The sequence below is a fragment of the Aspergillus pseudonomiae genome (genome assembly GCF_009193645.1).
Source record: "Aspergillus pseudonomiae strain CBS 119388 unplaced genomic scaffold BDV37scaffold_99, whole genome shotgun sequence".
Lineage (NCBI taxonomy): Eukaryota > Fungi > Ascomycota > Eurotiomycetes > Eurotiales > Aspergillaceae > Aspergillus > Aspergillus pseudonomiae.
This window is the reverse complement of record NW_022476091.1, coordinates 68,025-90,688: the sequence shown is the minus strand read 5'-3', so window position 1 is coordinate 90,688 and position 22,664 is coordinate 68,025. Positions and strand designations below refer to the sequence as shown.

The 22,664-nt window shown below is 46.4% G+C and overlaps 7 protein-coding genes across 7 annotated transcripts; 4 read left to right on the top strand and 3 right to left on the bottom strand.

Annotated features, from left to right (window-relative positions):
- The first annotated feature begins 336 nt into the window (after positions 1–336).
- On the top strand, positions 337–4,233 carry BDV37DRAFT_234312 (rRNA-processing protein UTP22). Its single transcript, XM_032080405.1, has one exon. It carries the CDS (start codon positions 488–490, stop codon positions 3,815–3,817), a length of 3,330 nt encoding a protein of 1,109 aa, XP_031936637.1. The 5' UTR covers positions 337–487; the 3' UTR covers positions 3,818–4,233.
- On the bottom strand, positions 3,923–8,326 carry BDV37DRAFT_234306 (putative nuclear envelope pore membrane protein). Its single transcript, XM_032080404.1, has 4 exons — positions 7,518–8,326; positions 7,317–7,465; positions 4,289–7,264; positions 3,923–4,226 (listed from the first exon to the last, which is right to left on the bottom strand). Exons 1-4 carry the CDS (start codon positions 7,956–7,958, stop codon positions 4,028–4,030), a joined length of 3,765 nt encoding a protein of 1,254 aa, XP_031936636.1. The 5' UTR covers positions 7,959–8,326; the 3' UTR covers positions 3,923–4,027.
- Positions 8,327–8,450: 124 nt separating this feature from the next.
- BDV37DRAFT_260921 (ubiquitin C-terminal hydrolase 37) lies at positions 8,451–10,756 on the top strand. Its single transcript, XM_032083269.1, has 6 exons — positions 8,451–8,988; positions 9,060–9,154; positions 9,216–9,315; positions 9,389–9,570; positions 9,640–9,824; positions 9,884–10,756. The coding sequence occupies exons 1-6, from the start codon at positions 8,887–8,889 to the stop codon at positions 10,435–10,437; spliced, it is 1,218 nt and encodes a 405-aa protein (XP_031936635.1). The 5' UTR covers positions 8,451–8,886; the 3' UTR covers positions 10,438–10,756.
- Positions 10,757–11,481: 725 nt separating this feature from the next.
- Positions 11,482–13,485, top strand: BDV37DRAFT_234160 (putative oxysterol binding protein (Orp8)). Its single transcript, XM_032080402.1, has 6 exons — positions 11,482–11,706; positions 11,782–11,858; positions 11,933–11,972; positions 12,029–12,098; positions 12,160–12,219; positions 12,295–13,485. Exons 1-6 carry the CDS (start codon positions 11,621–11,623, stop codon positions 13,243–13,245), a joined length of 1,284 nt encoding a protein of 427 aa, XP_031936634.1. The 5' UTR covers positions 11,482–11,620; the 3' UTR covers positions 13,246–13,485.
- A 1-nt stretch (position 13,486) lies between these two features.
- BDV37DRAFT_234262 (condensin subunit YCS4) lies at positions 13,487–17,971 on the bottom strand. Its single transcript, XM_032080403.1, has 6 exons — positions 17,632–17,971; positions 17,046–17,557; positions 16,869–16,992; positions 16,676–16,817; positions 14,242–16,620; positions 13,487–14,176 (listed from the first exon to the last, which is right to left on the bottom strand). The coding sequence occupies exons 1-6, from the start codon at positions 17,865–17,867 to the stop codon at positions 14,000–14,002; spliced, it is 3,570 nt and encodes a 1,189-aa protein (XP_031936633.1). The 5' UTR covers positions 17,868–17,971; the 3' UTR covers positions 13,487–13,999.
- A 182-nt stretch (positions 17,972–18,153) lies between these two features.
- Positions 18,154–20,452, top strand: BDV37DRAFT_234143 (serine/threonine protein kinase CDC7). The gene is made up of 4 exons (XM_032080401.1): positions 18,154–18,811; positions 18,883–19,342; positions 19,406–19,466; positions 19,569–20,452. Exons 1-4 carry the CDS (start codon positions 18,544–18,546, stop codon positions 20,250–20,252), a joined length of 1,473 nt encoding a protein of 490 aa, XP_031936632.1. The 5' UTR covers positions 18,154–18,543; the 3' UTR covers positions 20,253–20,452.
- A 1-nt stretch (position 20,453) lies between these two features.
- BDV37DRAFT_234141 (ubiquitin-specific protease OTU1) lies at positions 20,454–21,668 on the bottom strand. The gene has a single exon (XM_032080400.1). The coding sequence runs from the start codon at positions 21,525–21,527 to the stop codon at positions 20,538–20,540; it is 990 nt and encodes a 329-aa protein (XP_031936631.1). The 5' UTR covers positions 21,528–21,668; the 3' UTR covers positions 20,454–20,537.
- Between the last annotated feature and the right edge of the window lie 996 nt (positions 21,669–22,664).

The following is a 22,664-nucleotide window of genomic DNA, read 5'->3' as shown; positions in this document are numbered from 1 at the left end:
CCTAATTCGATGCTTCAGCATCAATACAAGGAAACTAGTGTAGAATATGTATATATAGGGGTATTGTTCTAACTTTATTGCGTGTCTTCCTAGTTACTTGAACATGTTCATCATCTATATATAGTACTTGTTAAGTGCCTAGTAATACTGTGAAAAACATCACAGTACTGGTATTTCTGTATTAGTATCCTGTACATACATGTATGTGAATTGTACATGGTGGTTGAAGTTCCACAAACACGTGACCTAATATGGGTGCTTATTCAATGTACCTTGCCGTTACCATTTCAAGAAAAAAAAAAAAAAAAGAAGAAAAAAGAAAAAGAACTTAAAACAATTACACACTGTATCAGACACTCACTTAGTGTTGCTTTTCTTCATCCGCAATACTGGAGGCGTGTCTTGATTCTTTTCTTTTCCTATTCCTATCTCTCTCTAGCTAGTCCACTTTTTATCGCCCACGCTTTTGCAGTCTGTATCTTTAACCATGTCGGCTCACACAGCGAAGAGGAGAAAGCTCAGCCCATCTCCTCAAATAACACAGAAAGCTGAGCAATCGAACTCGTCGAATTTGAATGATTTCTCAAAGATAGCTAGGGATGAGCCTTCAAGTATGAATGGTTTGACTAGACACAAAAAGATTGATCGCTCTGCGGAGCTTGCGTTGGCCAGCGGTGTCTACAAGTCTAATCTCTTCAAGCTACAGTTAGACGAACTTCTCACTGAATCAAGGCCAAACTATGACAAGCATGTGTCAAAGCTCCAGGATACTCTCCATAAGCTGAAGGAAGTCATTGAAAAGATTCCCGAAAGACCCCCGAAACCCGCCGTTGAAGCCGAGAAGGAATTCCGCAGCACACATGGCATTGTCGTTCCATACCCTGAGCCACGTCCGGGGAAAGATGCAAAGTACACTGTGTCATATAGCAAGCCAAAAAACGTCAATGTGGTGGGGAGTTTTGTTCTCAGGACAGGTGTCAGAGCTTCTGAGCCTTACACAGTTGATTTGGCAGTGACAATGCCGAGAACCGTTTTCCAGGAGAAGGATTATGTCAATCATCGATTTTTCCATAAGAGGGCATACTATATTGCATGTCTTGCTGCTGGAATTAAAGATGCTAGGGGTTTGAACTTTGATGTCAAGTTTGCACAGCAGGACGGAGATAGTCTTCGCCCGCTCATTCTTTTAGAGCCTACAGACGTGGCTAAGAATGGCTCTCAATCCATGAGATCACAAATCCGCATCTTCACCGCGATTGAAGACACTTTGTTTCCCATTGTTCGTACTCTTCCTATGAAGAATAACCTGCGTCAAGGTTCACCGGACCAGTCTGAATCTCGTGCGCCTACTCCCTTTTACAATGCAGCTCTCCGTTCCGAAGCTACAGTGGCACCCTTTCACAAACTCCTGCACTCAACAGCTCAAATATGTGATTCATTTAGGGATGCTTGTATCCTTGGACGGATATGGCTCCGTCAACGTGGATTTGGATCTTCCTTTCAACAAGGCGGGTTTGGAGGATTCGAGTGGACCATTTTGATGTCTCTCTTATTTGAAGGAGGTGGCTTCAACGGCAAACCAATACTTCTGAAATCGTACAGTAGCTACCAGCTATTCAAAGCGACCATTCAGTTTCTTGCAGGAAGGAATTTGCTTAATCCGCTTCTGCTTTTCGCCTCTGATATTCCGTCCCCTTCTGGTATGCCTATGTTGTATGATGGGAAAAGGGGGCTCAACATACTTTATAAAATGTCACCATGGTCCTATTCACTCCTTCGTCATGAAGCAAACATTACTCTAAGGATGTTAAACGAGTCTCGTGAGGATAACTTTGACAAAGTCTTCATTTACAAAGTGAACGAACCAATGCTTAGGTTTGATCGACTCATCACACTTCCAGTGTCTGAAACAGACACTGTCCTTCGAACCATTCGTACTCACAATGCCATCTATGAGGCTCTTAAGAAAGCATTAGGCGACAGAGCGGAGCTTATCTACCTTTTCAGCCATGGAGCCGAACCTTGGTCTGTGGAAAGGAAATTCTCGTCCAAAGCAGCAAGTGCAACCATTCATATTGGGCTGAACTTAAATCCTGAAAATGCTATGCGAGTCGTTGATCATGGTCCATTCGCCGAACAGAAAGAAGAAGCGGTAGCCTTTCGCTCTTTCTGGGGGGGAAAGGCCGAGTTAAGACGTTTTAGAGACGGTACTATTCGAGAGAGCTTAGTCTGGTCTGACCAGCCGCCCTCTCCCTCGATAGTATATCAGCTTTTGGTGTACATCCTCCATCGTCATTTCAATTATACAGAAGACGAGATCGGGTATATCGGCGACGAATTCGATGAAAAGCTACGCAAAATTGGAGATGGAATATTCTTGTATTCTCACCCTGCGTTCCAGTTGGTCACTGATGCGTTTAACTCTTTGGAGAGGACTTTTCAAAGTTTGGAGGAAGTGCCGTTGACTGTTAGGCAGCTGGCTTTGGCTAGTCCACTTAGTCGATATTCTGCTCTTCGTGTCCAGACTGCCTCTGGCCTCATTCGCGATCCGGTGGATATTGTTCTCCAGTTCGAAAGTTCTTCGAGGTGGCCCGATGATTTAGTGGCTATCCAGATGACAAAAGTGGCATTTTTAATTAAGATAGGTGATTCCTTGGTGTCATCTGGAACCGCTTCGTCATGCAAAGTTGGCCTAGAGAACGAATTAAGCCGAACACTAAACAATGCGTTTTTGGACATTTCCCACACCTCGGGCGTGATCTTCCGGCTTAGGATTCATCATGACCGGGAGCAGTTATTGCTAGAACGCCAGCTGAAGGAGAAAGTGGCGAGCCCCCAAACAAAGCAAGAAGCTGCGTACACCCTATCGATGTACAAGCGACTTTTCATCCAATCTCCTCGTCTGACCCAAGCAATCCGTACCCTATGCACTCGATTTCCTTTATTGTCACCCACAATTCGCCTTGTCAAACATTGGTTCAATTGTCACCTGTTTACTGGCTATGTCAAAGAAGAAGTAATCGAGTTGGTGGTGGCTCGGGTTTTTACTCAGCCATACCCCTGGGACACCCCTTCAAGTGTTATGGTCGGCTTTCTAAGGACTCTACATTTTCTTTCGCGCTGGGACTGGCAGCAAGATCCATTAATTGTCGATTTGGGTGGAGAGCTTGACCAGGATATTGTTGGAGCAATACGTACTCGCTTTTCCGGATGGCGAAGCATCGACCCTGCGATGAATACTGTTGCTTTGTTTGTGGCTTCTGACATAGATCCCGACGGAGTAACTTGGACACATTACGAAATGCCTCCGAAGGTAGTCGCAGCTCGGATGTCCATGTTGACGAAAGGGGCTGTAAAGCTGGTACGGGAAAACGGGCTTACCCTTGATGTTTCCGCCTTATTCCATACATCTTTGGCACCTTATGATTTTATTGTCAATTTGCGCTCAAAAAGCTTGAGTGATCGACCAACGTCATTATTGAAATACAAGAACTTAAATGGGCCCGACAATAAAGGCCAAACCGCTGAACCCAAAGTTGTGAGGTCCTTTGTCCGCGATTTGCAGGCTTGTTTCAGCCCAAATATCCTCTTCTTCCATGGTGATGAACATTGTGATGTGCTTGCAGGGCTCTGGAACCCACAGACAACCAAACCAAAGAGCTGGAGCCTGAAATTGGCATACTCGTCATCCCCATCGATATTGGATGGTACTAGGAAAGAAGATGGCGAAGTTACGATCAATCGTGATGCTATCCTTAACGAAATCTCGAGGTTAGGACATGGTCTAGTTGATAGTATCGATGTTTTTGGTACATAGTAGAGCTCTCATAAATTGTCGGTATATTCTCATGTTTACAATATTCTGGGCGTCTGCACAATGTAAACGTTCGAGGTCTAAACAAGCAGCGGGCAAGGTATGTGCAAACATACTGTACTCCGTACAAAGGGATGAAACAAACGCAAAACATGGACACGGAGACGCCGGTTGCATTTAATATTACACCAAGTATCATTCTTTGTTTTTAACCTATGGCCCAGTTGGTTTCTCGGACTTTTCTAGATGTGTCTGAGAAGAAACTGAACAAAACTTGTCCTTAATCGCCACAACCTCGTAAGTTCCTTCGTCCGAGGTTTTAATGGTCTTGATATGTTCGTAAGAAATGTCATGCTTAATGTCAAGTATTTCCGCCTTCTTCCCCCTTCTGGCGATTGAGCTACGGATATATCTAAAAGAAAATTAGTACTCAGATGCTGGTGAAAGGGAAAAAAGGGAAGGGAGAAAACGCACGTAAACTCAAATGGTGGCGTCCCCCAGAATTCAAAGTGAAGCTCTGCTTCTCCACCTTCGTGTATATCAACAACAGAGGTTTGGCCTCTGCTGATTCTAACACTTGGCATTTCGTGGATGGTTTTCGTTACGTTTTTGTGCGCTTTGCATTTGCCACTGGCACCATCGCTTACGGCGGTGATGGTGAATATACCTGGTCTTTCTGCGATGCGGCGGAAATTCGTCGTCCGGGAAGTAGCTTTTCTGGCAACCCCATCAAATGTATAGAATACCTCAAACGGCGCATGCCCTGAAAGCGAGAAAGAAAGCCGCTCACCCACGCAATAATCGGCCTTGGATTCGAGAGGGATTACGGTAGGTACGTCGGAGACTGCAACCCTCACGGATGAGGCATCATATTCGGTTGCCCGCTGGCATCCACGCGCGTCTCTGACCTTGTGAATGCTGACGACATGCTGGCCTAAGTCCAGATGGCGCCGTGGTATCGGAAGCATGTGTCTATTTGCAATGATGTTCGAGATTGACACAAGTTCCGGCTTTGCCTTCGAATGATGTTTTATGGATATTTCAAGGGTGAATGGTGGGACGCCATCCAAAGTGATGGGAATCAGTTCTTCGCCGCTGACATCCTCCTTGCAGAAACCGTAGATTCGGCCAGGAGCATCAAATCGCGCCGATGGCAGAGGGTTCACCTTCTGTGTCACAACCACCGGGTTGCTTCTGGGATCATGGTCATAGAGGTTGTCACCGATTTCCGTAAATGTATACGTGTACAGTCCAGCCTCCGAGGTATCCATTTCCATGGAAGCCGCATGAAGAACTGTCCTCAGGGTTTGCAATCGAACAGCTGGCGAACCACGAGTAATCTTGCGTTGCTGTTCGTATTTAATACTGTACGGCGGACTACCCGACAATCGAAGCTCGAGATTGTCATTTTCTCCTTGGCAAACATCGCGCTTCTCTTTGTGTCCGCCGGCTCCTATAGGAGAACTGTCCACAGCAGTAATCCGCGGGCGAGGTATCCATGAAACCTCGAATATCTTAGCGGCTTGGTCAACAGTTCCAGGACAGGAAGCATCAGTCACTCCGAGGACTTCATAACGCCCCTCGTGTTCCACAGTCAAAGCGCTGTTCTCTTGCCACAACGTCTTCTCAGCGACTGCTGAATCGTGGCTTGTTTTGTACCTCAGAGTCCATGGTCGCTCACCACTCAACCTTAGGGGAATATCAACTTTAGAGCCCTGTAAGGCCGAATATCTCCTACTTTTCTCGATCTCGCCGAAAGATACGTGTGGCGGTTTTGGTCGAGCGTCGATCTGGATACTATCCTTCAGAATTCGTTTGCAGTTTGACCGGTCTTTGACACTCGTTAACACAAGGTTGTATTCGCCGCCACTGACGAGCTTTTCGGTCACGATGCTCGAGACGTCACTCTCTGTCTCTAAAACGTGCTTGCTTTTCTTGCCATTATGAACAAGTTCGTACTGCAAAGTCCATGGCGCTTCACCATGCAAGGCTACATCTACAGACACAGGCTCACCGAAGCAAGCCTTCCGCACCGCTCTAGACCCAAGGAAATGAGCAGAAGCAGGAGGCTTAACGTGTTGTTCCAGAACGGGGGCCTTATCTTTGAGAGGTCGTGGTGCGTACACTGTGTCTGCGATATCTAAGAAGCGATAGCGGTAGAAGCCCGCTTCAGACGGAGTAAGGTCCAACTGGGTTCGCAACCCCTCAATCAACTGGGTCTTGGTCTCAATGCCTTTGGAATGTTCAACGATGTACCGGAGCCGGAACGGCGGGGATCCTGTGAAGTCTAAATCGACCAACAAGCCGACCGGGTTGTTTGCGCATTTATCAAAAATCTTTTCATACCTGACAGCCAGCTCAGGTTCAGGAGGGTTATGCAGATAACAGGACGATGGTTCCAAAATTTCGCCTGTGCAAAATTGACTAGAAATAGCATCCAAAACGTACCACCCTGGATCTTTTATTTGAGGCTTTTGGCTCAGACTCTTCAGAGACAACTCTCGGACTCTACCAGGCATATCGCCAGCAGACTCATGATCGTTGTTGAAAGAATATACGATAGAAAAAGGCCCATCTTTGTCATACCCTTGTCCCGACTGGTGAAATTTGACAGGCAGATCCACACTGTCCCCTCGTGCAACTTCTATGAAATGCTGATCATTGCATCCAGATAAAGATAATCGGGGCCTTTCATGGACAGAGAACTGATGCCATTGGGACAAGTATTTTGTAGGCAGTCGATCGACCTCATCCAAAAATGCTGTATAATTGGCGACGTTGCCACAGCCATCGTGTACTTCTTCAATCGCATAAAGCCACTCCCCACTGAGGTTCAGTGACTCATTCAACGGTACTTCGATTATTTGGCTCTGGGCCCAAGCAATGTCCGGCTCACGCGAATTGACAAGGGTACCAATATTCCTCTGACCTAGTAACGGTGACCGTAAGTACTCTGGTTGAATGTTTTGGAAAGAGTATCCTCGATCACGACGATTCACTTGTCTGCTGTATTTGATCTTCAGCGGCGGTGTGCCCTCAACCGTCAGGACCAAATTAGACAACTCGCCTCTACACTTATGGGTGTGGGAGCTTTTGATAGAGGCGCGAGGACATGATACAACAAGTGCATCAGACCTTCGCATACGAACGTCAAGATTGGACTCATCAACTACCCTTTGGAGGCGGTATATGCCCGGCCGCCGAATCGGAAGTAGAATGTCACGGTGCAAATCGGTGTCAGATCCCTGATGCTTCTTGCCTGCCTGACGTTTCATCTGTTTCAGCTGCTTTGAAGTTATTGTGATTGTTTCATTGCCGCTGCTAGTAAAATCCAAGCGGAGTAACTCTATCAGGATAGGGTCGGTCTGGTTGATTCGAATAGGCAGATTGACGGTGGTCTTCTCTGAATCTATACAGAGAGGCGTCTGGTCTGGATTTAACACGGCAGATCTAAAATCATTAGTACATTAGACCAAAATGCAAGAATTTGTGGGAACCGCACCCTTCAGGCAGTATATGAACTATTTGTTTTCCTAGTATGAGTGAGGCATTATGAATGATATCACCTGGCTTAACACTCCGTTCAGATATTGACAACTCTCTATCGTAGGCCAGTTTGACTATTCCTGATACCCAGGCACCAATTGGAATCTAGTCAAAGTTAGTAAGTCTGACCACTGTATTGGGAGGAGTCTCCACATACCGGAATTCGAAACATGAGGAATACATTGCCAACTACGTGTATCAGAAAAATCGCAAGGGTTGTAGGGAAAGCCCATTCTAGCCAGGGTATGCGCAAGGCCTGAAGCCCAAAAAGGAACACTCCGTCAATACAAGCCCACTTCAGAAATAACCAGGTTGCATCTAAATCATCCGAAGCTTTCCAAGATTCATAAAGCCGCCAAGCGTTGAGCGCGACATAAAAGGCCACTATATAGAGTCGTTGCGATGGTGCATCTATCAGCTCAACTGGGATAAGTGGCAAATTTGCACCTTGGGTTGTCGGCGATGCCTTTGAGGGGGACCTTTGGAGTCCTGCGTCGCGCTGTTTAGATCTAGATGGGGAGCTATAGGAGTCTCGCGATCTCTGCGACGGTTGGGGCGTCTGAGGGAAAGCAGACCGAAGTCGGGGAGTGTCATTCATGGCATGCTGTGATCGCGGGGTACCCACGGTCTACTAATATCACCTATACAATCAGTCAGCATATCCGGGAATGCGCAGCCAACACACTATCGTTCACTATTATAGGTCCAAGCGCCGATACAAGCATACCTCCAGCAGAAAAGAGGTCCTCTATCTCTTAGCCGGTCTGGGGAGGCAAAAAGGTCCTTGCACTTTTGTGATACCTTGTGCTAGGTACAGATGCCGTACAAAGACCTTCTTTTACCTGTCGCCACCAACTGAAAATCGATGTTGGAAACCGACTTGAAGCGCTAATTCGACTAAAGCGCAAAAGATAAAGAAAAGAAGAAGGGGGGAAAAAAGATCACTGTGCAAGAACGAGAGTCCGGCAATAATCTTCAACGCGTGGAGTCGCGTCCAAGGTAGCTTCAGCCAATGGGGAAACGGACCCAATGGTATAGGCGGTCAGGCCAACTTAAAGAGGTTAGCTACTACGGAGTACTAAAGTACCTACCTTACCTCAGCTCCAAGCATCAAACGCTACTACTACTCCGTAGGTACCTAACCTAGAAGAACTTGACGGGTATAGATGCATGTTGTCCACGGTAGTGTTCTTACGTTTCGCAAGCACCAGCCTTCCCTTATTTATCTAATTTTTTTGGCGCCCTTAGTTGTTGTTCTATTTCGTCGTATTCTTTAGTTATCCTTCATAACCTGATTTCTTTCCTCAACCTCGCCTCTTTTATGACGGCGGCCAGTATAGTAACGGTTCTTTTACGATAACCTAGCCTGCCCAATGGTAAATTTCTAACATATTCCAGACCCTGGTACTTCACATTTGCATTGCATCCACAACCTATCGAAATCATTCCATCTCAACCCTCTCGAGGGAATTGGGAAAACGGAGGGTGCATTACACGCATGACTTTGCGACGACGGTTGAATAGTCATGGCCAATCGCCTAGATAACTCTGCCAACGACCCATGTCGGTCAGCAACGGTGCAGGAGAAGGAAAGCTGGAATGGCTTTTGTGAGCTGGAGTCGGAGCCTGTAATTATTATTATTATTATTACTATTACTATTGGTATTCAGTTTTCCTGTTTGTGCTAACTTTCTCTAAGGCTCTTTTCAATGTGATGCTGCGAGAATTCGGGGTGAAAGGCGTCAAAGTCCAAGAAGTTGTATCATTAGATGAAGAGATGATGGCATTCTTACAGTAAGGCATATTGAACATGGTGCACCGTTTTCTACTAACCGAAGCACCTGTGGCCGCATAGCAAGCCTGTCTATGGGTTGATCTTCCTGTTTCGTTGGCGGGAAGATGATCCGGAGAAGCAAGAAGCGAGCTGCCCAGAAGGGCTTTGGTTTGCAAACCAGGTCGGTTTACCCCATTGCCCCCACACTTCCTCTAACGTCACTGAGGAACTTATTGCTGATAGTTTTAAAATAGACTACCAGCAATGCTTGCGCCAGTGTTGCCCTGCTAAATATTGTCAACAACATAGAAGGCATCGAGCTTGGGGATAACCTACAGCATTTCAAGGACTTCACGATGCCGTTTACTCCTGCGCTTAGGGGAGATGCCATCAGTAATTTTGAATTTGTCAAACGAATACATAATTCATTTGCAAGGTTGGAGTTTGCTAGCAAGCCTTTCACCGTTTCTTTTCGCCACGAGGAATGTATCTGACTTTTGTATAGGAAAATGGATATTCTCAATTCAGATCTTCAACTAAAGCATGAGGCGAAATCTAGGCGTTCTCGTTCGAGTAAGGGCATGCACGATGAAACTGATATAGACGCAGGGTTCCACTTTATCGCGTTTGTCCCTGCGTTGGGGAAAGTCTGGAAGTTCGATGGCCTGGAACGCCAGCCCCAGGCACTCGGTACGTGAAGGGCGGCGGCAGGAGAAGCGTACAGTACATATCGCTGACGTGAGCCACAGGGCCTTGTACTCCTGATGAGGATTGGTTGGGTTTGGTAAAACCGCACCTTATCACCAGGATGACTGAATATGAAGAAGGTCAGATTGAATTCTCAATCCTCAGTCTCGTTAGGGACCCGCTTGTAGACCTTATTGGTAAACTGGCTGTCAATATAAAGTGTCTGGAGATGCTTAATCAGCGCTTAACTACCCAAGCTCCTGGAGTGGCCCACTCGGACTCGCCGTTTGCAAGTCCCATCCTAGAAAATACTATTCTGGGTCCGGATAAGTCCTTTGATATAACAAGAGAGTCTCTCGATCAGGCAATTGTTCCAGTGGTATTGGAGAGGTACCATTTGTTCTCCGTGCAAGAAATAGCCGAGTTCCAACGAAAGCTTTGCAATGAACAGCAGTTGTTACGAGCTGCGATTCGAGACGAGCAGCAAACCCAGCGGGCGGATGACGACTATGCGGCAGGGAGGAGGTACGACTACGGGCCAGCTATACGAACTTGGGTGCGATTCTTGGCCCGCAAAGGGCTGGTTGAGAGCTTAATACCAGTGGAAGAGGTATGATACAGCGGGGTGGCCCGAGGGGATGTTGAGAGCCTTTCCTGTACTGGAGAAAATTACCGCCGACGATAGGGCATTTATTTACTGGTTGGTGATAGTAAATAGGTATCAGGTGAAAAGGTGAGCCCGAACAGGATGGAAAGACAATATTTGATACTAATGTAGTATCGCGCCTAGAGTACGGAGCACTAGTTAGATTAACACAACATAGAGGGGAGAGGGGCCCGGGGGGTGCAAGGAGAGAAAGAAATGGATATGGAAACCACTGCCCTGGTGTGAAGTTGGACGGTTCACTGAAGTACTAAACGGACCTCGTGATGCGCCGATTGGTTGTCATCTAATCTTTTTAATAAAATGTATTGAGGTAAAGACAACTATGAAACTCTAAAACCGGTCTACTGTTTTAAGGTTAGTAATTAATCGATGCATGACTAGCTAGCTAGTTTACTAGTATTAGTAGTTACTGAACCATTCCTGACCTCCCGTTTTCCTTCGTTGTATACTTGTGTATGTACGACAAACATTCTACTTGCTTTGTGAAATACTTGTATAGTGATATCAACTTCTCGCTTACTGCTATTTTGGGATCCAGATTACTTAGAACAGAAGCACTCTTCATAATTACTGCTTGGCGCAAATGATCTTACTCTAGATAGGTAATTCCTCTGGGAGCCTTTCGCCCTCTTCTTACTTGTGTTACGTCCTCGAAATACCGTAACCATGTACGCAGTACTAGTATGTACTGTACTAATAATAACCCCAGCTGTTTATTCCTTACCAACCAGAAATCAATGAAAGTGTCGGTGACGTACAGTCAAGGCAACCACAAGAAAATACCGAACGTCACCGCCTCTAGAGGAAGTGGTCATAGAACTTTCATCGCCGTTTTGTTACAGCCCGAATTCTGATCTAGAAGTTTCATTCTTTTTGTTCTTTGGTACTTCTTCGTCATCTTCTTCTTCGGTTCCCCTGAGTTGAGACTTTACCTGGTTGCTTATCTTCATAACAATTCTTTCTCGTGGCGGGGGAGCGAAAGGCGATTTAATCCCCCTTCTTTGCATTTGGTCGCCACACCGATTCTGCCCATCGAAAGACAATTTTTTTTTCTATATCGCTGCTCTCTTCAGCCATACACTTACCTACTGACACATTCTCTATTTCAGCCATTCAAAAGCTAGGCCTCGCTATGTCTCCCCCAGCAGCATCGGATGCTCCCGAAAAGACCCCCGACGACTCTTCCAAGTTGAAAACCTTCCTCTCTATTTTAAAGAAGTATGTGTAGATGGCGGTCTTGATTTTCATATTCTGTTCGATCCATACTGATTCGATGGTGCCGTGGCTCTATAGGTTTATTGGGGTCGCTGATATCGCATCTGTTCGCTTTTCATTACCTGCCCACCTTCTAGAGCCGACGCCCAATCTAGGTAGGTGGTTTCCTTGAGGCTACACTGGTGCCCACTTAACGAAGTGATTACTGACTAGGTCGGGGGTCTGGCAGAATACTGGAACTATTTGGACAGACCAGAGACCTTTGCAAGGTCAGCAAGGTAGCCTACCTTTCACCAGGGCTCGTTTTCTGACGGGAAAGTCACAGCATTGGTCAATCAGACGATCCGCTGGGCAGGACGCTTGAGGTCTTAAGGTTTTGGTTCACAAAGGACCTGGTATATATCTCCGTGGTACTTCAGTTGTTGTGAGAGACCGGTACACTGAAAGTGATCATAGAAATACATCAAGGGTAAACCGTGCAAGCCGTATAATTCTACACTGGGTGAATTTTTCAGAGTGAGTTTGACTTCCCCACGAGTGTTCACACGCTTCTGCCTGAATATAGACTAACTTATACACTCAAAATTTCAGGCTACTTGGGAAATTGATGCTGCCCTCCCAGAAGTACAAGTACATTCCAAGCCAGGGATAGCAAATGGAACCTCCACCGCGAAGGATGGCAATGCTGAAGCGGTCAAGGTATGCTACCTGACTGAACAGACATCTCACCATCCACCAGTATCCGCATTCTTCATCGACTGCCCTCAACGAGGGGTTTCAGCACGTGGCTTTGATCAAATTAGTGCCAAATTTACAGGCACAAGCATTCGCGTTGCCCCCGGTCAGCACAATCTGGGGATCTTTGTCAAAATCGCCCCGAGAGATAATGAGGAGTATCAGCTGACCCACCCTGCTGCCCATTTGGGTGGTCTGTTGAGGGGTGCACTGGCCATAACCGTCTCAGATACGTGCTACGTAACTTGCCCCAAAACACGCATCAAAGTGATTCTACAATACCTGGAAGATGGCTGGATTGGCCGAGCCCAAAACAGGGTCGAAGGAGTGGTCTTTCGGTATGATCCCGACATCGATACCACGACAAAAATCAAAGATGTGCCAGAGAGCGATATTCTTGCCAAAATTAGCGGCTCATGGCACGGACAAGTCTACTACACTTTGTCTGGGGCAGGTGAGCCCCAGCTTCTAATCGATATTACCCCACTCTTCCCAGCCACCAAGAATGTGCCTCCTGAGGCGAGTCAGCTGTCCAACGAGTCTCGCAAGTTTTGGTCCAGCGTTACCGAGGCGATAGTAGATAAAAATTATAACCAGGCCACCAAGTGCAAACAAAATATCGAAGAGAGGCAGCGGCAAAAGGCTGCTGAGAGACAGGCAAAGAATGAGATATGGCAACCTCGGTTCTTCACGGACGCTGTTGCTCCGTTGGGCAAACCAGAGTTGACTGAAGAAGGGCGTAAGGCTCTTGACGGACTTTATAATGGTGACTACAGCTTGAAAGAAAGTGAAACAAAAGGCGCATAGACTCACATCTCTTCTGGTTGTGACTGTACATACATACATGAATTTGGCGTATAAAACGAGAGGCTACGAAGTAGTCCTTGGCCTACGTACCATTACAAATTACTTTTGGAGCTTCCTTCTTGGTAATTTACTGAGTCCGTACATTGTTCTCTTTCTCCATTGACCGTCGCATTTCATTGGTGCCCTCAAAAATTTGAAGCTTCTAAAAGTGCAGGAAAAAGACACGGTTCCGGGCGCATACGATAAAGGGTTTGGATAAATTTAAGACAATAAAAAAACAAAGCGATACAGTCATCACCACGGAAGCATGATTTACTAGGGGCGAACATACGTGTAGCTAGAAAATCTTGTTCATTTGTCCCAACGAATCCAGCCTGTGAAGTCTTAAGCTTCCAGTCGATATTGACGACGAGTTATGACCAAAGCGGGAGGGCTACCACCTCCTGTAAATGAACAAAAATTACAGAAAATATGACCATTATATAAGCTTGTATAGGTTGGAGTCGCATATATGATGGCCCAGGCCAACAGAAACTACCTTCAGCAAGAAGATGAGAAGTATGATAATGATTACAACCACAATAGCCACCACCCAAACGATGAAAAGAAGAGTACTCTTAAGCTCAATATACTGCTCAGCATAAGATTTCCCATAGTTTCTTGAATGACTCATAACTGCCAAATCCATGTTCACCGCTGCGCCATCTCAAAACGCCAAAGGAAACCAACCGACGAGTTGGTCGATATCGTCGCCCTAGGTATTGGCAGTGACTACTACCTTGTTAAAACCAGCACTCACTATCTTCGTTATCTCTTCATTCTTATGGGGCAACAGCGATAAGGCGTAGGCTACATCATTCCATCGCCGCTCGGTCTCGCACCGTGGGAGGCGAGCAGCCAGCTTATCAGCCAGTTGCCGGGCATGTTTCTCCTGCAAAGCCACAAACAAGATTAGAAGCTGTACATGGGGAAGACAAGGATACCCGAAGCACTCACTTTTTCGATGAATCCGATCAGGAACCTGACAATACGTCTCAATGAAGCTTCTTCAAGGTTCCGCTCTGCACTCAAGAGACTGAACATATCAACGAAGTGATTGTACACTGCATTATCCTTGCTAGCTAGCTCCGTGAAGAACATGCGCGCTAAATCAGCAATTCTTTTGTCGTCATCTTCCAAGCACTTGGCCATCTCGCCTAATTGTCCCTTGACTTTGACCTGGCCTGCTAAGATGAGAAAAGTTAGAGTCATGAGGCATGTGCGCTTGACAGAGACATCATCATCATTGAGCCTGCGGTATAGAAAGTCTGTGTTCTCGTCAATAAGATGATTGAAACACACTGCCATATCACCCAGCGTAATTACTGCATTGCTACGAACGATTGGGTCTTCGGAACGTTCCATAACAGTGATTAAGAGAGGGAGGTTTTTCTCGCAGTACTCCGCCGAGACACACATTAATTTGGCCATACACAAAGTTGCTGCTGCCTGAAGGTTACGGTCAGGGTATGTGTTGCTGTTGGCGCAAATTTCTGTAACCAACGGGCCAAAGTTGGACAAGAGAGACTTATTTCCATAGAGCAGTTCCCGCTCACGGATGTGTGCCATGGCATCTGTAAAGTCATCTTCCGTTGTTCCACCGATGAGATCAAGTTCATCATCTTCGGTGGGGTCTTTGCTCGTTTGAGGTGTTGCAGTGGACGCTTTATTTTTCTCCTGTTCCGCTTTGCGGCGCTTGAAGTCAAGCTCGCACAGCTCGAGGTGTACTATTTGCTTGATTGCAATATGTCCAACAACAAATAGCAGTTGGGAGAGCACAGCAGATGAAGACTTTCTGGTGGTTGGGCTGTCTGTTGACGCTGTCCCGGGATGCTTCTCGTCCCCATCACTAGCACCTTGTGAAGGAGAGCGCTGTGCTTGTGGCTGGAAAACAGACCTTGTCTTCCGCTTGAGGATATCAGAGCATAAAACATCTGGATGTTTAGACAGTGCATATATGGCACTAACAGCTTGCTCTGCCACCCCATACCATTCTTTATTGTCGGACACGATCTCGACAATAGCCGCGAGTTGGGTAAGGATGGGGTGATCGTTAATTAGTTTGGGAATGCCGACTTCTTTGGACTTTGCCTGTCGGCCCGGCACCATCCGTCTCAGGGCAATGCATGTATATCTCGCAAGAACAAGGTCCGCCCTTCCCAAACTCCCAAGACCAATCCGCAGCATTACCTCAATTTCCTTGATAACCACGTCGGGATCAGCAAGAGCAAGCATGCCAAGGACGATGATAGCACCCCGGCGTTGGGTTTTCGAGATCTCCTTCCTTTGGACCCCATATACCTGCCACAACTTCGCAATGACAGCATCCGAAATATGACCAGCCTTCATCATAGTACTTAGCAGTTGCTCAAGACATGTCAGCTCAGCGGGTGTAGAGCCAAACGTCAGACTGATCATGTTCCGAGCAACGTAGTTTGCCGCATCATTGGGGCTGAAGGAATCTGGCGCTTCGAAAAAAAGACCTTTGTAACAGTCAATGAGATGGGTTTGGACGCCTTTCCCTTCGTCACTGTTGCCTTTTGTCCAAATAAGTCGGAGCATTCGTCGAATTCCACTACGGGATGTTTCCACCTTGTATGCGTCAAGCACAACAAAAAAGTCCATGGCTTCTATAGCCTCACTCTTATTTCTAGACGACAGCAGTTGTGTGACGACTCCAGAGGCAGTATGCAGAACCTCAATGAACCGAATGGCTTCGTTATAGTATTTTCTAGTCAACTGAAGCCGCGCTAGCAGTTCCGATGTTGCAGCTTGCTCGGCGGCCCTTTTCACCGCTGCGGCTTTCTCTTCTTCAGTCATGCGCGGTGCTTTGGAAGGGGATTCGTCTGGCATCTGCGTCGCATCATCTAAGAGTTCGCTATCAACATGCGAGGCCTCGCCACCGTCGAAACCTGGTGTCTCAGGGGGGCGGAGGGAATTCAGTTCGGCATCAACAGCATCAAGTCTGGCTATCCACTCTTTATAGGAGAGCTGTCCACCATGCATGATACTGAATGGGTGAGTAGACACCAGCTTGGAGAGTAATTTAATTGCGTTTCGTCGTACGTTGCTACTCTTGTCTTCCAGGCTCCTTGCTGCCAGTTCTGCAACTGCCTGCCGCCTTTTCGGGAACTTCTGATCCAAATCGCAAATCCTCATATACACTTGGATGGCACGGCACCGACAGTAGGGGTTAATGTCTAGGAAGCGTTCCTCGAGCACATCAAAGAACGCATTAATCTGGGTCTTGTAATTATCACTGCGCTCTTCTTGCCGACTGAGATCAGCAATAAGGTTCCCGCAAACCTCAATCACCGCACAACGAAGGGTATAAGACTGTTGCTCAGTCAGATGCCAACATATACAGATAGGAAGTGTAAGATGGTAGTACTTCGCTGTCAAGCTGCTTAGCCAAGAGTGTCATTTGTTTTATGATCAATCGTGGGGCAAGCTCAGAAAGTTTCACGATAAACGCAGATACCGACTTTGGCCCTCGTGTATCATTGGAATTAAACGCCTTATTTCCAAGCTCCCTGCCACATATTAGCTGACATCCCAGCAGTTCCAGGGTATGAGTTTAGTACTTCAGTATCTCATCCGACAGCTGAGGATAATCATATTGCTCCGCAAGGATGTGCAAAAATTCAGCCATAGGCTCGGACAGATGCTCAAAATATGTTAAGCTCTGGACGATAGATGTCTGGGCGCCTTCATTATGGGTCAGCTCCGTTGAAGCAATCTTAAGTATCGTGGGCACTCACCAAAAGCATGGCCATGATGCTTGACCGCAATACATAGAACTTTGAAGGCGTGCATGCGAATAGTCATACTCTTTACTCGCTGCTCACTTTCGAGGATGAGATAGATCGAACGTGTAAATAGATTAACAAATGTGTCGCGGTCTGATGTAGTTAAAAATATCCTGCTGAGCTTGAGCTTCATGACCTTGCACATAGTCTCCATGGAAATCTGTATCTGGGCTGTCCAGTCCCAATGACCTTCTCTCATGCTAGCTTTCGACCGACCCGACTTCCCTACACCTCTCCGAGCAGGAGCAGCATCCGCAGGTCGCTCGGCTGCCTTAACTTCCACGGCAGAAAGTGCCCATTGTAATAAGAAACCATACATTTCTAGTAAATGCTTATGGTGTTGGACGCCATCCGGTTCGTCGGACTCGAGGTCTCCGTGGATAATATCCGCTTCAACGGATAATCCTGACACAATTAGGTCGAGGAGCTTGCTCAGCGACCTTACGGGCAAGATTGAGCAGTGTCTGCGAAGTTGAACTAACGTTAGGGTTCTTTCCGAGCGAAGAGTTCGGGGGATGAATCAGAGGGTCGAGCGCACTTTAAGAGAAACTGTAAAGAGTCGAAGAAGGACGGCCTGGCTAGACCTTCCGGGTTCTCAGCTATCGCATCGACAATAGGGTTTAGGACATTATCAATTAATGCAGTGGACAATTGGTCCGGGTCGGCTTCACATTCCAAGAGTTCGGGTTCAGCATCAGCGGTAGGAACAGAGGTTGGGTCACTCAGATAATACTTCAGTGACTCGTTGATGTCGAACTGAGCCCTGTCCTCCATGATGGGAGCGGCTGCGAGGGATATCCTCGAGGGGCGTGTGGAAACTGAAAGACTTGGTTAGGCGGATAATGGGTGTCGTGGGGTAAAAGAGGGTTGGAGCGACGAGACAGCGAATGCGGAAGACAAGTTTGGTGGCGGCAGGCTTTTGTTTGTATTTTTCCTCTTTGGTGATAAGCTGGCGCTCTGGATCGGTAATAATACACATTTGATACAAATAATTACATCACATTGCCAACAAGATGGGGCTTTTCCTCCCACCATAATACTGCTTAGGGAGCCTGCAATTGGTGTATTGCAGTATCTATAGTATATCTGGTACACTCTTTTCATAAAATCTATGTTCTACAGTCTGCAGATCGTGGAGACAGATGGTAAACACAAACATAGCCTTACTAGATCGGGAAATTTTTGCACGCTTCATCCATCAATTTGCTCCAAACCCCGCGGAACTGGTTCATGAACCCTTTCCGAAACATAGAAACTGCAACACTGCATCATCGGATATCCTCCACGCACACACATACGCGCCATGAACTAAATTTCCTTCGTGTCCCACGCTATTTATTACATTTCAGCCCTTTTACCCTTCTCAGATTAATATTGTGTGCGAAGCTTCTGCAAACAATTATCCCCTTGACTAAAAGCCGCGAAGCCTTCTGGCGACTTATGCGGTGCCATGTCCACTCACCATCCAGCGCCTACTGGTATTTTTGAGTTACAGAAGCCGGGCCCTTCGAGACCATCACATGCGCTAGCAGGACCCAGATACGCAAGAGACGAAGGTGCGGCTACGGACAGCGATGCATCCGTGATGGAACATGAAGATGAAGACCTCCAGGACGAGGAAGACGTCGATGAATCAGTGAAAGAGGATATGAAGAAACTTGAGGATACGTTTCCCGGAATCTCGGATAGGTTTCGCTTGGTAAATAGAATTGGTGAAGGTAGTCAACATCCATATTTGCTTGCTGCTTTGCGTTCGGCTTCCCTTGGTTGACACATCGCAAACCTATAGGCACTTTCTCTACCGTGTACAAAGCGGAGGATTTGTTGTATGATCATTACAGGAACGATTGGGATATGTTTCAAGGTCATCAATGCGACAGTTGGACGAGCCCTCCCTCAAAAAAGCGACGTGTAGAGGGAGAACGTGGACAATCCTTGCCTACCAAGCGACAGAAACCTCGTTATGTTGCCCTAAAAAAAATATACGTGACTAGCAGTCCATTTCGTATTCAAAATGAACTTGAGCTGCTACATGACCTCCGAGGCTGTCGATCCGTATGCCCCCTGATCACAGCCTTTCGATACCAGGATCAGGTTGTAGCGGTCTTGCCCTTCTTTCCTCATACCGATTTCCGTATACAATACCGCACATTCTTGGTTGCGGATATGCGACATTACTTCCGGTCCCTTTTTACCGCCTTGCACTCAGTCCATAAACACAATATCCTCCATCGCGATATTAAACCGACGTAAGAGGACGCGTTTGTGGATCTGTTTTGTTTTGATTTGCTGACGATCTAATGAACCCGCAGCAATTTCCTTTATAATCCAGAAATTCGAGAAGGTGTCTTGGTGGACTTTGGTCTGGCTGAGGTAAGTCTATAACCAGCAGGTGGAATGAGAAAAAAGAAAGAAAAAGAAACACCCCCACAGTGAACTGCCATTATGGCCTTATTATCTGACCACCCGGTGTAGCGCGAGGGGTCCGAGTATACAGGCACGTGTCTTTGTGCCAACCCAAGCTATGTCCGTCGCAGTAGATTGTTACAGAGCTACTACTCCACCCATTGCTCAACCTCGACTTTGTCGGCCGGCTACCCGAAGAACGATTCTAGACCATCAAGGCGTGCTAACCGAGCAGGAACACGGGGTTTCCGTGCGCCAGAAGTTCTTTTCAAGTGTACATCTCAGACGACGAAGATAGACATGTGGTCGGCAGGAGTAATCCTTTTGACTTTACTTGGTCGTCGCTTTCCTTTCTTCAACTCCGCTGATGATGTTGATGCTACGATAGAAATGGCTAGTATTTTCGGGACGCGTCGCATGAAGACGGCGGCAGCTATGCATGGGCAGATATTTGAAACAAATATTCCAACAATTGGAGAGAAAGGATATAGTTGGGAGAAGCTTGTAAAGTGGGCCAGCTGTGTGGAGGAGTTAACTGAGAGCGAGAAACAAGCAACTCGCCTTCTGGCTGGTCTCATGGAATTGGATCCATATAAACGATTGAGCGCCAGAGATGCCCTACAACACGAGTTCTTTACGGACCCCATAGAACACGATGTTGAATGGGGAGGGAATCCCGAGGATAGTGCTGAATCTGTGGAGGAGGACGAAGCGGACAAAGATGACGAGGCTGATGAGGTCGCAATGATTTAAACCCCAGAACAATTTATGATAATGATATCTTCTTAATACGCTCTAGGGAATTTTTGCTCCAAAAAGGTCGCCCAGCCACTAGTTCTATATGTTGACTACAGTATCGCTGCGATTGGTTTAGGCCGTGTTCACGCATCGTGCAGTTCCACCCTTGTTCAAAAAGGCTTTGAAGAGTAGTCCTGCAGATGGTACGACCGGTCGTATTCCAATGGTGGTTATATCACTCATGATTCTATTCGGGCACTATGTACTAGTTGAGTGTTCATCTCGCTTGACCTGTTACCGTTAATCTGAACTGGCCTCCCCAAAATTGTAATGGCCAGTCTGCGATGCGTGCTGAGTGGCGCCCTTTTCTCCAATGAAAACCCGACCACATGTATTGCAGCGAATACGGAAACCTGCGGTATCAGTATAGTAGTGCTTACTCTGCAGTACCTTACAGAGCTCTAGCGCTTTTTGTAGCACTAAGGGATCCGCAGCGTCAAAGACCTTGGTGTCAAACTCAGGGGGTGCATATGAATGGGTGAAAGGAGGATCGGACGGAGATAGCGCAATGGTATCATAATGAATACCTGAGTAAACTAAAATACAGCGAGTTGGTGGACCTTCGTTGAATCGATCAATGCGGAGCGTTTGTACATCGATTGAGCAGATTTCGATATCGAAATGCTTGCTGAGGATGCTAAGTTCGATACCTCCACCCCATGAATCCTCGTTCTGTATCCAGCGGCAATAGTCGTCCGACTTCTTCTCTAGCACTGCCTCCGAGTAGAGGCCCGGATTTTGTTGGATAGTTTGTGCGACAACAGACCTCAACTCGTTCATCGCATCCATACCCCCCATGAGAGCACTGCCCACAGCGCGGAACAAACACGAGTTGTCATCAGGCATAATACGTAAGACAAAGGTACCCGCATGCTCAGGAGATGGAATCTCGGGTGAATCGTCTGAGATAGCGTCGCTGGACGTGTGTGACATCGGATGCTTTTTGAGTGGCTCTTGCGAGCTGGGTGTTAACCCCTCATTACTGGGAGGTGCTTCTCTCTTCGTTATCAGAAGTTGCTCCCCATCCAGCTTAAACCCGATATCAGAGATCTTCTGGTTTGATTGAAGCTCATCTAGCAGAAAATGTTTGAGATCGGGATATCCATATCTCACATCGTAGGATTTCAATCCAGTCTTATCCACAATCTGAGTTCGGAGATCGTTCACGGTAGCACTATCATCAAGAGTGATAGTGGATTGTCCATTTGGTCCACGGATACGAAATCTCATCTTCAGAAGTGGGTACTAGTATACCGGAGATTGGTAATAAATCTCGTGGGGGTAGGGAAGGGAGGAAGGAAAGCAGCGCGGAGTAGTAGCGGACTTGAGGAGATAGAACCCGATAACTAGCTAAAGGCAATAGGGATTATAAACAGCACTCAACTACTAGTGGGGCGAAGTGGGAACACGAAGAAGGAGGGGGAAGAGCTCTTGCCTTCAGGTTCCTCTTCCATACTATCGGTATTGTAAATATGCCCAGCACCAGTAATATTTAGCACTGTGTATATCAAACAATGGAAGTCTGGGCGGTTAGCCGAAACGATTTATATTCTCAATGATTTGTGCTAATAAGGAAGAAATAGCAGTAAAAACTTTTGGTTATCAGATTAATGATTGTACTCGAAACCCTACATAATGGGAGATGACATGAGGACACATTAGTTGGTGGGATTTTTCAGATTTCAAACTATTTCTTTATTTTTACCTATTGTTTATGTACATACATACATATCAGATATATGTAATCCGTATACGGAGTATCAACTCAGATCCTCCCCACATCAAATACTTAGTAGCATGCGGATGGTAACCCGCCTGTGATGTTCTTTCAAGCCTACAAAAAGGTAGTACTGTAAATACCTATATATTTTATATATATGCCATGGTACAGTACCCATGTTTTTCATGTCCTAGTACAGATTGGTATGATACACCTATATACCAATAAATCATTTGAGCGATAGAATGAAATAATAGCATTCTACACGGAGTACAATCAGAGTATATCCATGAGACTTATCGATCTCCTAGTACTCCAAATGTAGTTAGTAGTAAGTATGTATGTAGATACCGAACTTAGTACAGTTGGTAATCACTTGGAATTTAGGGGTTCCTTTAGTACCTAATATAGCACAGTACAGACACTTATAAAGATACTGCTCCCTAGGTACAGTACATAGGAAGTATTGTGTATATTGTACATAGTTATATGTATACCCTGTACATGACGTCTACCTCACAATAGCTATACTCCGTATGAACTTGTAGCAGAGTTCAATAAGTTACAAGTTTAATTGTAAGAAAAACGTACCGTAACAGTTCATGTATGTACCTGATGACTCAGCTGCGCGAACCTCCTCTGTTGCG

Bases quoted from the DNA above. Each gene is read 5' to 3' on its own strand.
- BDV37DRAFT_234262 (XM_032080403.1), bottom strand. From the start codon at position 17,867: ATGGAGGACAGGGCTCAGTTCGACATCAACGAGTCACTGAAGTATTAT. The intron at 16,818-16,868 runs GTACTAAACTCA...AATATGTGGCAG, and splicing joins CTGTCGGATGAGATACTGAA to GGAGCTTGGAAATAAGGCGT. The intron at 16,621-16,675 runs GTACTACCATCT...ACTGAGCAACAG, and splicing joins CTAAGCAGCTTGACAGCGAA to TCTTATACCCTTCGTTGTGC.
- BDV37DRAFT_260921 (XM_032083269.1), top strand. From the start codon at position 8,887: ATGGCCAATCGCCTAGATAACTCTGCCAACGACCCATGTCGGTCAGCA. The intron at 9,155-9,215 runs GTAAGGCATATT...GTGGCCGCATAG, and splicing joins GAGATGATGGCATTCTTACA to CAAGCCTGTCTATGGGTTGA. The intron at 9,571-9,639 runs GTTGGAGTTTGC...ACTTTTGTATAG, and splicing joins ATACATAATTCATTTGCAAG to GAAAATGGATATTCTCAATT.
- BDV37DRAFT_234306 (XM_032080404.1), bottom strand. From the start codon at position 7,958: ATGAATGACACTCCCCGACTTCGGTCTGCTTTCCCTCAGACGCCCCAA. The intron at 7,265-7,316 runs GTGCGGTTCCCA...TAATGATTTTAG, and splicing joins GTTCATATACTGCCTGAAGG to ATCTGCCGTGTTAAATCCAG. The intron at 4,227-4,288 runs GTGCGTTTTCTC...ATTTTCTTTTAG, and splicing joins ACGCCACCATTTGAGTTTAC to ATATATCCGTAGCTCAATCG.
- BDV37DRAFT_234312 (XM_032080405.1), top strand. From the start codon at position 488: ATGTCGGCTCACACAGCGAAGAGGAGAAAGCTCAGCCCATCTCCTCAA.
- BDV37DRAFT_234141 (XM_032080400.1), bottom strand. From the start codon at position 21,527: ATGAGATTTCGTATCCGTGGACCAAATGGACAATCCACTATCACTCTT.
- BDV37DRAFT_234143 (XM_032080401.1), top strand. From the start codon at position 18,544: ATGTCCACTCACCATCCAGCGCCTACTGGTATTTTTGAGTTACAGAAG. The intron at 18,812-18,882 runs GTAGTCAACATC...GCAAACCTATAG, and splicing joins GGTAAATAGAATTGGTGAAG to GCACTTTCTCTACCGTGTAC. The intron at 19,343-19,405 runs GTAAGAGGACGC...ATGAACCCGCAG, and splicing joins CATCGCGATATTAAACCGAC to CAATTTCCTTTATAATCCAG.
- BDV37DRAFT_234160 (XM_032080402.1), top strand. From the start codon at position 11,621: ATGTCTCCCCCAGCAGCATCGGATGCTCCCGAAAAGACCCCCGACGAC. The intron at 11,973-12,028 runs GTCAGCAAGGTA...GGAAAGTCACAG, and splicing joins AGACCAGAGACCTTTGCAAG to CATTGGTCAATCAGACGATC. The intron at 12,220-12,294 runs GTGAGTTTGACT...TCAAAATTTCAG, and splicing joins CACTGGGTGAATTTTTCAGA to GCTACTTGGGAAATTGATGC.